The following is a 14,139-nucleotide window of genomic DNA, read 5'->3' as shown; positions in this document are numbered from 1 at the left end:
AATTATGTTAGGACTGTTGCATATTGAAGAAATTTTCAGAATTTCAGTATTGAAAAAATTTGAGTTCTACTGCCATCTGTTTGGGTTTATTTAAGTTTGTAGGTGAGCTGTTACCTGGCATATTTTAAATACCAGGTGCTTGACCTAGTCCATACACTTGCATTAAAAGCAGTGTACATCTAGAATAGCATAGATACTAATATGTTTATTCAAGAGAAGAAGTGATTGGTAGCTTAGTGTCAGCTAACAATGCAACAGAAACCCCAAATAACAGCAGCTTAAACACGATGGATGTTTATTTCTATCTCATATAAAAACGTGGGGTTTGGCAGTCCAAAACCATAAGTGCTCAGGGATCCAGGCTTCTTCCAGTTCACTGTGCAGCCATTCCTAGGGTGTGGCCCTCATCCTCGTGGCTATGGATTGACTGGTTTTTGACAGAGAAGCTTGGGGATGATACTTGGTTGGTCCATTAATCACTTATTTTAAAAATTTATATTGGACTTCCAAATTTAAACAAAGTTATCTTTACTGGTTATAGTTCAGGGAAAACACTAGACTGTTCAATGACTAGAAAGTATTTAATGCAGAAGCGAGCCCAGTCAGAGTGGCCAACATAAACAAATCCACAAACAAATGTTGGAGAGGATGCGGAGAAAAGGGAACCCTAGTGCACTGTTGGTGGGAATGCAGACTGGTAAGGCCACTGTGGAAAACAATATGGAATTTCCTCAGAAAACTAAAAATGGAACTGCCCTTTGACCCAGCAATTCCACTGCTGGGATTATACCCTAAGAACCCTGAAACACCAATCCAAAAGAACCTGTGCACCCCAATGTCCATAGCAGCACAATTTACAATAGCCAAGTACTGGAAGCAACCGAAGTGCCCATCAGCAAACGAGTGGATCCCAAAACTATGGTATATTTACACAATGGAATTCTATGCAGCAGAGAGAAAGAAGGAGCTTATACCCTTTGCAACAGCATGGATGAAACTGGAGAGCATTATGCTAAGTGAAATAAGCCAAGCGGTAAGGGACAAATACCATATGATCTCACCTTTAACTGGAACATAATCAATAGAAGAAAAAAGCAAACAAAATATAACCAGAGACATTGAAGTTAAGAACAATCTAACAATAGCCAGGGCGGGGGCGGGGGGAGGCGGGCACAGTGGGAAGAGGGGATTACAGGAACTACTATAAAGGACACATGGACAAAACCAAGGGGGAGGGTGGAGGTGGGGGAGGGAGGTGGGTTCACCTGGGGTGGGGTGGAGGGATGGGGAGAAAAGGCATACAACTGTAATTGAAAAACAATAAAAATTAAAAAAAAAACAAAACATTATGCTAAAAAAAAGAAAAAAGAAAAGAAAGTATTTAATGCCACTTTGTCCTGTGTACTGCACGTCAGCCCTCTTGTCGTGGACTGTGACGAGCACATGCTGCATTGCCACAATCTAGGAAAGGGTTACACAGCCATATGGAGAGTGGACCTAGTTCCACATCAAGGTCAGAGAGATCCTCACCCTTTTTGGGACTTTCCAGTGGTTCCGAAGCTGGAGTCTGGTTATGAAGCTGAAAATAGAGTTGGAGATGTACGTAGTAGCCAGGTTATGAAAAACCATCTTGCCGTGGTCAGAAGTTTGAACTCTTTATAGAGTATTGTCAGAGTACAGAGGGATAGTAAAAATAATATGTCATTTTAGAAAGACAGTTTTAGATATAGTGGGGGCTAGTGGATTAGAGGGGTAAGACTCGGGGGAAAAGTGCCAGTAAGAAGACTTACTTCTTTTCAGTCCAGGCCATGGATTATGAGGATGTCCACTTAGCAAGGCAGAGTCTATAAAACCCGTAGGCAAGCAGGATGTTATGGGGAAAAGAAGAGAGAGAAGGCCTGTGACTCCCAAGGTTTATAATTGATATTCTTAGTTACAAACAAAATCAATCAAACAATCTAAAGATCTTTTATCTCCTTGTATGTAGTATTTCACATTTGCACAATCTGCTTATTCCTTAGATAGCTCTGAGACTCAGTTCACATTGGGAGAACAGCTGGCCCACATGTTTTGGTTTATTTTAGTGTTTGCACATCTTGTGGGAAAATGATTTCTTGAAGAATAATTTTATAGGCTAGGAGACCTTTTAAGCTTCATTATAAAGCTGATTTAATTTACTTTCCACTACATATCATTAAAACATTGAACTTGTGTTCTAAAATATTGTGTCTTTACTGTGGATTTAGTTGAGTTTTCTTGTGTTATAAGCACATTCTAATTTAAAACCATTTAAAATTTTGTTTGAACATTTTTCTAGTAAGTGATTGGTTTAGATTATGGAGTTTTTGGTAGGTTTAACTGCTGGCATCTTTATCTCTCCTGGTGTTTCAGTACATTTCCCCATAGGAGAAAAATGCATCCTTTTTCAGGTTTTAAATTGCCTGTAGGATTCTTCAACTACTTTTCATTAGACAGTTATTGAGCTCCTAGGACATGCTAAGCACTGATCTAAAAACTGGAGAAAGGTAAATCAGACCCCCTCTCCTCCCTTATTCATTTAAGAGTCATTCCAAGTATAATTCTAGAAAAAGGAGTCTATAATAAGCCTTAAATGCGGACTTGGCTTACATACTATCTTTGTACTAATATAAAATAAACACTATATTCTTAAAAGTCCTTATAAAACAGACATTTCTTTCACACTGCACTTGTATAACTAGATTTGTATGTAATGTAGTTATTTAGGGGGAATGCTCTGCCTTGTAGATTGCTTTGGGTTGTAATCACTTGGTGATCAGGAACCAGAATTTAAAAAGTAAAGGAGGGACTTCTTGTTTCTGGTTCTGCATGTGAGGAGCTCAGAAGTCACTACTACAGTGTGACAAGTGAAAAGCTGAACAGACTGAAAAACCCACAATTCTTCTTGGACCCATAAGAGAGGGGAAGACACAAGGTAAACCACCGTCCTACGAGATCAGAGAGTCAGATGGGTGAATATAGAGAGTCAAGGCTTACTGGAGCAGAGACTCCCAAGCAGAAACTAGTGTGGGAACCAGTGTCTGGGTAGGAAAACCTGAACTGTAATTGATGAATTTCAGGAGGCTCTGTGTGGATGAATCTGACACTTAAAATCTCCAAGGGGATCAAATCATAGGGGGCTCCCACCATAGACTGAGATTTAGCTCCAGAAACTAGACCAGGTTCTCACAGTAAATATTGGAGAAAAATCCTCTTGGGCTTCTGGCAAGGACAAGGGAAAAGGAACCATTTTGAAATACATCGGGGCATTGTTCTTAACAAGGCCTGTCCTCAGGGGAAACTAGTTAACCAGAGCCTCACCCACTGGGATATTATTAGAGTTTAACTGACTTGGCAAAGGGAAATAATCAACTGTAGCCGACTCTAGCCATGCTGCCCCACCCAAGGGAGGATTAAAAAAAATCAACCCTGAGGAACATTTGTGAAGTCCACAGACCAGAGGCACAGGCTCACTGAAAGACTGAGTCCTAATAATAGGACTGTAAAATGTTTGCTCTCTCTTGACCTCACCACCACATTCCTGAAGGCCTGTTTCCCTTATTCCTTTTACCTAGTTTATGATGTCATACTCCAGATATCAAGAAAATATTACAAGTACTACTAAAAGGCAAAAAACACAATTTGTAGAGCACAGTAAGTTTCAGAACCAGCCACAGCAGTGATGTTGGAATTATCAGACCAGGGATTATCAGCCAACTGTGGTCTATATGCTAACAACTCTAATGCATAAAGCAGACAGCATACAAGAACAGGTGAGAAGTATAAACAGAAAGATGGAAATCCTGAGAAAGAACCAAAAAGAAATGCTAGAGATCAAAAACATTGTAATAGAAATGAAGAATATCTTTGTTGGGCTTATTAAATGACTGGACATGGCTGAGGAAAGAATCTCTGAGCTAGAATATATATCAATAGAAACCTCTAAAACTGAAAAGGAAAGAACAAAGACAAGTAAAATGGAACAGAGTACCAAAGGACTGTGGGGAAACTCCAACAGGTATAATATACACACAACAGCAATACAAGAGGAAAAGGACCAGAAGAACTACTTGACACAATAATGATTGAAAATATCCCCAAATTAACGTCAGACACCAAGCCACAGATCTGGGAAGCTCAGGGAACACCAAGTAGGATAAATATGAAAAGAAAAAGAAAAACTATAAGAGGCATATAAATCTTGGACCCTGGCTGGGTTGCTCAGTTGGTTAGACAGCTGTCCCGATACACCAAGGTTGTGGGTTCGATCCCTGGTCAGGGCACGTACAAGAATTAACCGATAAATGTATAAATAAGTGGAACAACAAATTGATGGTCCTCTCTCTCTTTCTCTCTCCCTCGTTCTCTCTCCCCCTCTCCCTTACTCTCTCTCTCTCAAATAGTAATAAATAAAACTTAAAAAGAAAGAAAAAAGAAAAATCCTGAAACAAGCCAGAAGGATAAAATGCCTTATCTATAGAGAAAGATAAGAATTATATTCAACTTTCCAGAAACCTAGCAAGCAAGAAGAGCATGAATGGAGTGAAATATTGAAGTGTTGAGAACATAAAACCACCAACCTAGAATTCTGTACCCTGTGAAATTATCCTTCAAAAGTAAAGGAGATATAAAAATTTGCTCAGATAAACAGAAATTGAGGGAATTTGTTCCTAGTAGATCTGCTATGCAAGAAATATGAAAATAAGTTTTTTGAAGAGAAGGAAAATTATATACAGTCCAGAAACTCAGATCTATATAAAAAAAAAAAGAGTAACTGAAGGTAAAATAAAAGTTTGTTATTCTTTTTTTTTTTTAAGATTTTATTTTATTTTTTAGAGAGGGGAAGGGAGAGAGAAAGAGAGGGAGAGAAACATCAATGTGTGGTTGCCTCTTATGTGCCCTGCACTGGGGACCTGGCCACAACCCAGGCATGTGCCCTAGACTGGACATCAAACCTGAGACCCTTTTGCTTCACAGTCCGATGCTCAACCACTGAGCCACAGCACCCAGGGCTGTTATTCTTTTTTTGATATAACAGATAGAAGTTTGTTCAAAATACTAACAGCAACAGGATATTGTATTATGTGTGTCTATCTTGTGTATTTATGTCTGCTTATTTTTAGTGAAATAAATGGCAACAGTGTTTTAAGGGTGGGAGGAAGTGATTAGGGTTATCTTATTTGGTTATTAGAAGTTACACTACTCAATGAGGTGATGTATTATTTGGACATGGATAAATTATAAATGTATATTGCAAACTAGGGCAGTTATTAAAAATAAAAAAGTATAACTAACATGCTAAAAAAGGAGAGAAAATGGAATGATATAAAATACTCAACACCACAAAAATGGCAGAAAAAGAGTGGAAGACAAAAGTAGAAGCAAAGAACAAGGGCAACAAATAGAGAACAGTAATGAATATGGTAGATAGCAAATCAACTATATCAATAATCACCTTAATGTTGGTGGTCTCACTGCCCCAATTAAAAGTCAGAGTGTGTCAAAAAGCCTGGCCCAAGTATGTGTGGTCTATAAGAAACCCATTTTAAATATAAAGACACATATAGATTAAAAGTAAATGGATGGAGAAAAAGATACCATGCTAACACTAATCAAAAGAAAACAGGAGTAGCTATATTAATTTCAAATAAAACAGGCTTCATACTAAGGAAAAATTTATCAGAGATAAAGAAGGACATTGCATAATGATAAAGAGGTCAGTTCTCCAAGAATATGTAGAAGCGCTTAACATGTATGCACCTAACAATGGAGAATCACATTATGTGAACCAAAAACTAACAGAACTATAAGGAGAAATGGGCGGATTCCACTGTCATAGTTGGAGACTTCAGCACTAAAAATTGGACAGGTTTAGCAGGCAGAAAGTCCATTAAAGGCATAGTTAAGCTCTACAACAACATCAGTCAAGTGGGTATAGTTGACATCTATAGACTGACTCATTCAACAACAGCATACACATTTGTCTCAAGCTCACTGTGAATATTCACCAAGACAGAATACATCCGGGGCCACAGAACCCACCTTAACAAATTTAAAAGAACAGAAATCATGCAGTATTGCTTCCAGTACACAATAAAATTAAACTAGAAAGAAATACAGGATGATCACTGGAAAATCCCCAAATGTGTGGGAATTAAAGAACACACTTTTAAGTAGCACATAGGTCAAAGAAGAAATTTCAAGAGAAATTTAAAAATATTTTGAACTAAATAAAAGCGAAAGCCCAACTTTTACATTTGCGGGGTAGGGGGGAAGCAGTGCTCAAAGGGACATGTTTAGCATTGAATGCACATATTAGCAAAGAAGAAAGCTTGAAAATTAACAATCTAAATTTCCAGTGTAGGAAATGAGAAAAAGAAGAGCAAATTAAATTCAACTAAGTAGAAAAAAAGGAATAATAAGAATAAGAAATCAAATAAATAAAAAGTGGGAAATCAGTAGATAAAATCAATGAAACCAAAAGTTACTTCTTTGGAAAAAGTCAATAACATAAGCCTCTGCAAGACCAACTAAAAAAAAAGAGAAGACACAAATTGCTAATACTAGACATGAAAGAGGAAACATCACTACCAATCCCATGGAAATGGAAAGCGTAGAAAAGAAAAACTATGAACGCTATGGACAGTGCTGTGAACACATTGGATAGCCTAGATGAAATGGACTGATTCCTCGAAGGAACAGTCTGCCTCTTCAGATTATCTGTGTCTTCCTGTGTGAATTTTGACAGACTGTGGATATGACAAATTGATTTTAAAGTTTATATGGAGAGGCAAAAGACACAGCATAGTCAACAAAACATTTAAGGCAAAAACAAAGTTGGAGGAATGACCCTATCTGCCTTCTTGAAGACTAACAACAAAACTACAGTAATTAAGATACTATGCTATTAGTGAAAGAATAAGCAAATAGATTAATGGAATAAAATATAAAGGCCAGACATAGACTCCCCATAAATACTGTCAGCTATAAAGCTCCTAGAAGATAATATAGGAGAAAATCTAGATGACCTTGGTTATGGTGATGTCTTAGATAGATACACCAAAGGTTTGATTCATGAAAGAAATCATTGTGAAGCTGGACTTAAAATTAAAAACGTTTGCTCTGTGACGTACAACATCACCATAGTTAGACGACAAGCTACAGAATAGGAGCATATATTTGCAAAAGATATTTGATAAAGGACTGCTATTCAAAATACACAACAGACTCTTAAACTTAATAAGAAAATAACTCAATTAAAAACGGACCAAAGACCTTAACACACTCCTCACTGAAGGAGGTATATTAATGGAAATAAGATGCTTCACATCATATGTCATCAGGGAAGAGCAAACTAAAACAAGAATGAAATGCAACAGTATACCTATTGGTTTGTCAAAAATGTAGAACACTGACGACACAAAATGCTGGTCAAGGTGTAAGCAACAGGAACTCTCATTCGTTACTGTTGGGAATGCAAAATAGTACAGCCTCTTTGGAAGATAGTTGGTGCTTTCTTACAGAACTAAGCACACATACTCTTACCAATATGATCTAGCAGTCGTGTGCCTTAGTATTTACTCAAAGGAGTTAAAAACTTACATCCACGCAAAACTTGCATGTAGATATTTATGGCAGCTTTATTCATAATTGCCAGACTTGGAAACTACCAAGATATCCTTCAGTAGGTGAATAAACAAATTGTGGTACATTTAGACAACTGATTATTATTTATCCCTGTAAAGAAATGGGCTATCAAGCCATGAAAAGGCATGGAGGAACCTTAAGTGTATACTACTAAGTGAAAGAAGCCAATCTGAAAAGTCTGCATACTGTATGATTCCACCCATATGACATCTAGAAAAGCCAAAGCTATGGAGACAGTAAAAAGATCAACTGTTGCCAGGGGTGTTGGGGAAGGGATGAACAGGCAGAGCACAGAGGATTTTTAGGCCAGTGAAAATACTCTGTATAACATTATAATGATGGATATATAAAGAGATTAAGGCTCTTGAGTTTTAAAATTAGATTTGAGTACAAATACTCTTCCTGCCACTAACTAGTTATCCTAACATTACAGCATGTTATTTATCATTGCTAAACTCCAGTTCCTCATCTATAAAATGGGTCTTATCTGTAGGTTTTATGCATATTATTGGGAAGAGTAACTGAAAAATGTGTATCAAGCAGTTAGTAGTGAGGTGCTTAATCAACAGCAGGCACTAAAAAACAGTACATGCGCAATAAAAAAAAAACAGTACAATAGTAGGTTGGGCACTACTTTTCCTAGGCCAAGATTTTAAAGAATTGTGGAGACAGTTTGGAATTTAAATATGAGGGGGACCCCCAAAAAATCCAGAATCATTTTCTGGAGGGTGGGCCCCTTGGAGTACAGGCTTCCCTTGCTAGGTGAGTGTGCTAGGAACCCATCTGTATCAGTGCACCAGCTGGTGGTGTAGTGAGAGGCTGTGTTCAGCTTCAGTGAATTTTTTTTTGAAGACACTTTCATCGTGTTTGTCTGTTTCATGATGGGTGATTTACAAGAGCACATGCCCACACTGTCCTGAGTGTTCAGCAGTTTTTGACCAAAAATGCCATGGCCCCCATGCCTCGCCTTCCCTGTTCTCCCCATCTCTCCTGGAGTGACTCCCCCTACCATGGATGAAAAAAGCCAAAGGGAAACGTTTTGCTGATGTAAAGAGGTGAAACAAAAAAATGGCAGAAGCACTAAAAGGCATCAAAATCAATGAGTTCAAAAACTGTTTTGAGCAGTGGGTAGAAAGAGTGTCTGTTTTCTGCACCTTCTAGGCTTTTATTAGAGACTAGGCAGCCTTACACTAGAAAGAGAATAGGATCTGAGCCCTAGCCAAGCTGTTTGGTCACTTTGCACCTGAGCAAGTTACTGAAGTTTTCCCAGGCTCTATTCTCTCCCTGCAAATGGCGATAACACCCGCCTCACAGGGGTACTGACAAGATGCAGGGTAATAACGTGGATATGCCTGTAGTTGTGTTTTCATGATGACGTGTAGTAAAGTGTGGACTGCAGCAGCCATTCCGTGTGACCAGCCCCAGGTACTTGGTGTCAGCACTTCCCTCTGGCTGGGGTCACAGAATTCAGAGGCAGCCTTAGGTAGATCTTGGGAATGTTTTCATTGACTACATGTTGCCATTTGGCATCAAAAGAGCAGACTATAACATTTTACATGCCAAGTTCAAAGAAGTAGATTTCCCCCAATGGTCCTCTTTCTGTAATACGGTGTCTATTTCAGTTGAGCCTTGTTTCCATTCTCTCCGATATTTTAACAACCCGCATGCCATAGCAAACATACTGTTGGGTTGGCCAAAAAGTTTGTGTAGTTTTTTCCATAAAATATGTATTTTTCATCTTCACCAGTAACTTTATTGATTTGTATGTTTTGAGCATGTCAGCTGTCTCTTATGTGGTATAACAGTGGTTGTTCTCAATTAATGTCTCGATTTGAATGCTATCTACCTCAATTGGTACCTGGCCCTGAAGCATCATCCCGCGAGAAATCTCCAGCAGGAAACTTCAGAAACCACTTTTGACACATTCAATCAGTCACAGCACCTTCTCCATACACTGCACAAATCTTTTTTGTGTTTCAGTTCATTTTTACCTTTCTTGAAATAATAAAGGATAATATGCTGAAAATGTTCCATTTTCAATATTAATCTTCGATTTTCGATATTAGAATGGCTTCGTATCCACCAATTTTGAAAAGTTTGTTTTTTAATGCATGCTGATATGATAACTGTCACAATACAATTTAACAAAGTTATTTTGAATGAAGTTAAAGACAACTGAGTGCTCCTAGAGCCAGCCCTCTAACAGAAAAAAAACCAAACGAACTTTTTGGCCAACCCAATATTTTCAAGAAAGCCTGAGAAGGAGATTTAATTCTTCTTTCTAAGTGTCCCATCTGGACTTTTCTTCTGTTAGACTTTTGACATTTTATGACCTGTAGTACCTCAAGTTATGTTCTTGATTTTCAAGTTCTTGGTTGAACATTTTATATTTATATGTGACCTTGTCCTTTGCCTTAACCCTAAATTGCATAATCCTTAGTTAGAAGACAGAGGAAAGGAGGCCCTGGTTTCTACATGCCAGGCACTAAGGTCATGAAGAAGTGAATGCCTCAATGGCCACCTTTTATGCAGGAAAAAAGAGCATGTTATTCATAATAAATACCTCTGACCAGGAAAACAAAGGAGCAGAGACGAGTGGGGAAGAAGCCAGGTTTGGGCATGTTTTTAATTCTCTGCCAGAACACCTCACCCTCGCTGTACTTTAATATCCTTCTACTTTGACCCTATGTCTCTCTTGTGAAGAAATCAGTCATCTCTTCCCCACCCCCAAGTGTTCACTGCTGTTCCTGAAATATTCACTAAATCTGGTGTGGGAGTGAACTACCCTTCATGTCTCTGAAAGGGATGGAGCAGATGTGACCCTCTGTGTGTGTGAGTGACCAAATCCACACGGACCCTTTCTGATCACTTAGCAGTCATAGTGCTGAGCTGTGGGAGGTTTGGCCACTTTCTTACACTAGTTGTCTTGGAAACACATTTCGAATATGGTTCTTGACATTTGTCCTTTACTGAAGGAGTCACAGGTGATTGTAATTGAAGGATGACATGGTGTCTTTGAGTACACTTAAAATGTTTTCTAAGATTACTCTTGTATGGGAGAAGAGTTATTTTCCCTCTACCCTTCTGAGTTCTAAGCTGAGACACCTGTAACAGAAGGCAGATTAACAAGAGAAAACGTTTATTAAAATGTTTTAATAAACGTTTTCTCTTGTACACATGGGAGATACCCATGAATAAAATAAGTAACTCGGGTAGATTTAGAATTTAGGCTGAAACTACATCTTAATGGGGGAAAGGGGAGGGGGACAGGCAGAATAAATAATTTTTAGGAAACACAAGTGGGAGGTAGTTTGTGACAAAGTTTGTCTCAGTGGTGTGGACGTCAGTCTCTTGTGATGAGAGTCAGTGCTTTCTGCTTGATGAAACCCCTGAGGGGGGTTATGAGAGTTGAGCCCTTTGTGGAGGGTGTGTTTTTAGGCAGATATAGGGAATTCATAGAAAACCTGTGCCTGCATTTGCTGTTTTTCAGGTGCCTACAACTTAAAACTATCAATATGCCAAGTGGCAATGTAGGGTTGGCAGGTTCTGCTGCCCTTTACCTTAAGTATCCAACAGTCAAAACTGGAATATTTGAAGGCCCTCTTGAAATGAAGCATATCTAATTTCTGCTTAATTCCTTAGGTATATGTAGAAAAATGTGTAAGATCTGGAAATTTTGTAATAAATATTATATTCCACTCTCCCACCCCCCCAAACCAAACCAAACAAACCTATGCAGTCACAAATATTTCCTAGTTGCTGGCTTCCTTGGAGAGGTGCATTGATGGTGACCATAAACTCCTGCTCTTTTTCTGCCTACTAAAACTCACAGGATGAGCCCTGGCTGGTGTGGCCTAGTGGATTGAGTGCTGGCCTGTGAACCAAAGGGTTGCTGGTTTAGTCCCCAATCAGGGCACATGCCTGGGTTGTGGGGCAGGTCCTCAGTGGGGGATGCAAGAGGCAACCACACACTGATGTTTCTTTCCCTCTCTTCTCCCTTCCTTCCCCTCTCTAAAAATAAATAAAGTCTTTTAAAAAATAAATAAAATTTATAGAATAGCTTTCCCTTTTAGTCTTTGCATAAATTAGAACTATTTGTTTGTTCTTGGTTGAAAATTAAGATCTCCATTGTCTAAATCATGTCAGGGTAGTTCCTGGTTAACATAAGGATATATTACATGCGTTAACATGACACCCACAGCTAGTAAGTCAGTAGTAAGAACTTTCCTGTAAGGATTTTAAAAAGACCATAAGCCATTTCCATGTTATACGAAGTTTCATTTAGTCTCACAGTATTTTAAATTACTGTTCACCTTTGTACACCTTCTGGGGGGTGGTTCCTGACACCTCACTTACTCTAGTTCACAGAACTGTTTCCTAGGCCAATCTTATTTCACACCTGTGATAAGTTTGGGCTGATATCGGAGGGGAGAGCCCGGCAGTAAAACAGCTTAGACCAGCCCTGTCCCCTTCTCCTGTACCTCTGTGGAGAAAGGCAGGATCACGTTTACTGGTCGATGCTGGTGGCACCGAAAGGTTGTTTCCTGAAGGTACTCAGACCAGGGGAGGTTGAAAAGCCAGTTGAAGAGAGCGGGGGATGACATGGACCCCATTGTACCTTCTGCTTGTCCCTGGGCCAGGTGACTTCCCACACAGTGCCTTTTCGTTAGCGCCCATGTTAACATACGAAGCGTCTTCATCCCACAACTCTGGAGCCAATGAGGTGGTGGAGCTGGAAGGTGAACCCCAGGTCTCCGTGCTAAAACTCATGCTTTTTTTTTATGATAGAAGGAAACTTTAAGATACTCTTGTCCTTATTAGATAGTTCAAAAACAAAAGTTTGGGCAAGTCATTCACAGAAAATCAGGTAAAGATTGTTTTCCGTCCTGGAATTAACAGTGATATCTGTATGTAATTTAGAGCAAGGAATACACATACTGCGAATGCATATTCACTTTATTTCCTCCAGGAGAACATCGTGCCCTGTCTGTAAAATGAGAATAGTGTGCCTCTGCTCTGTGATTGCTCTATGGACTCAGCGCAGCCGTCTCTGAAGGCTTAGATTGGGCCAGGGCAGTCAGTGCTCCCTAACACGCAGCTCTTACCAAGTGCTGTGATTCTTGATGATATTTTTGGTGGGTGGTTTTCATGTGCTTTTGTGTTCATCCCCAGATATAGATACTTGTGTTCTCTAACATCAGGGAGTGTGTTTTTAATGTATCAGTCCACTTATGGGGAATCATACTTAAATTGGTTTTTAAACTTCTTGGATTGCAGAAGTGGCTGCAGCAGTAAACAAGGCTTTTTTACCTAAACAGTAAAGTAGGCTTCAGCCGAGAAGTAATCGCATTGCCTTCTAATCATATGCAGCATTATTTGTCTGTGTAATGACTTACTTGTGTATTTTAAATAGAGTGTTTGAACTTCATACAGTGTAGATACTTTTGAAATTTGGGAAAGATTTGTTTACTAGGGCTAGTTTATTGATTTTTATATCTTAAAATACAAGACAGCGTATATTGTACTTTGATCTTGAATGAGATTCTTTGTCATTTAAATTCTAATTTACCTTGTTATTTTTTTCACTATATTTTTTTAGGGAATATCTTGGTAAACAGCTCCAATCTGAGCAACCTCAGACTGCTGCTGCCCGAAGCTGAAGTGTGCCCTCCAGCCTTCCCCCTCACCTGTGACGCACACCCGGAGTGTGAATCTCAGCAGTTAGATGATTTTTCATTTTGTTTGTAACTTTCTTCTGTTGTGTAGCTTTCCCACCGCTGATTTCTGGTAAAAGTGTTTGCCTATTAACTTGTTGTATAAAAGAGTAGGTGCTTTCTGTATCTAAGAAAAATATTACCGTTACATATATTGCCTGTATTTCTATATTTATTGTTCTCTGGAAATGAATATAGTTATTAAAGGATTCTCACTCCAAATATGGTTCTCTTTTTATTCATTTTGTACTTGGACTTTAAAAAAAATTACTTATTGTCCCAATCAAATTGGGAGAATGGTTGCAAAATAGTGAATGGCAAATATAAGGGGGGGTCCCCCAAAAAATCAGAATTATCTTCTGGAGGGCAGACCCCTTATCAGACTTCCCCCACTAGGTGAGTGTTATAGGAACCCGTCTGTATCAGTGTACCTGCTGGTGGTGGTGTGAGAGGTTGTGTTCAGCTTCAGTGAATCTTTTTGAAGACCCATTACATGATGGGTGATTTACAAGCGCACCTGCCCACACCGCACTGAGTGTTCAGCAGTTTTTGACCAAAAACAACATGACCCTCGTGCCCCACCCTCCCTATTCACCCAATCTGGCCCCAAGTGACTTTTTTTTGTTTCCCTAGATGAAAACAGTCCTCAGAGGGACACGTTTTGCTGATGTGGAAGAGATGAAACAAAAAAATGGCAGAAGCACTAAAAGGCATCAAAATCAATGAGCCAAAAACTTTTGAGCAGTGGAAAAAATGTCTC

The 14,139-nt window shown here is 39.0% G+C and overlaps 1 protein-coding gene across 4 annotated transcripts in view; it reads left to right on the top strand.

The window, feature by feature from the left end:
- Positions 1-13,616, top strand: part of ATP6V1H (ATPase H+ transporting V1 subunit H) — a 116,876-nt gene extending 103,260 nt beyond the window's left edge. For all 4 annotated transcript variants that reach the window (XM_045186094.3, XM_045186093.3, XM_024578261.4 and 1 more), the window contains one exon: positions 13,265-13,616. In XM_045186094.3, the coding sequence (XP_045042029.1) occupies positions 13,265-13,325 (61 nt within the window). In that variant the 3' untranslated portion in view covers positions 13,326-13,616. The remainder of the gene's footprint in view (positions 1-13,264) is intronic.
- Positions 13,617-14,139: the final 523 nt, after the last annotated feature.

Source organism: Desmodus rotundus, chromosome 8, assembly GCF_022682495.2.
Source record: "Desmodus rotundus isolate HL8 chromosome 8, HLdesRot8A.1, whole genome shotgun sequence".
Taxonomy (NCBI): domain Eukaryota; kingdom Metazoa; phylum Chordata; class Mammalia; order Chiroptera; family Phyllostomidae; genus Desmodus; species Desmodus rotundus.
The sequence above is the reverse complement of the archived record's forward strand: the minus strand, read 5'-3'. Positions and strand labels throughout refer to the sequence as shown.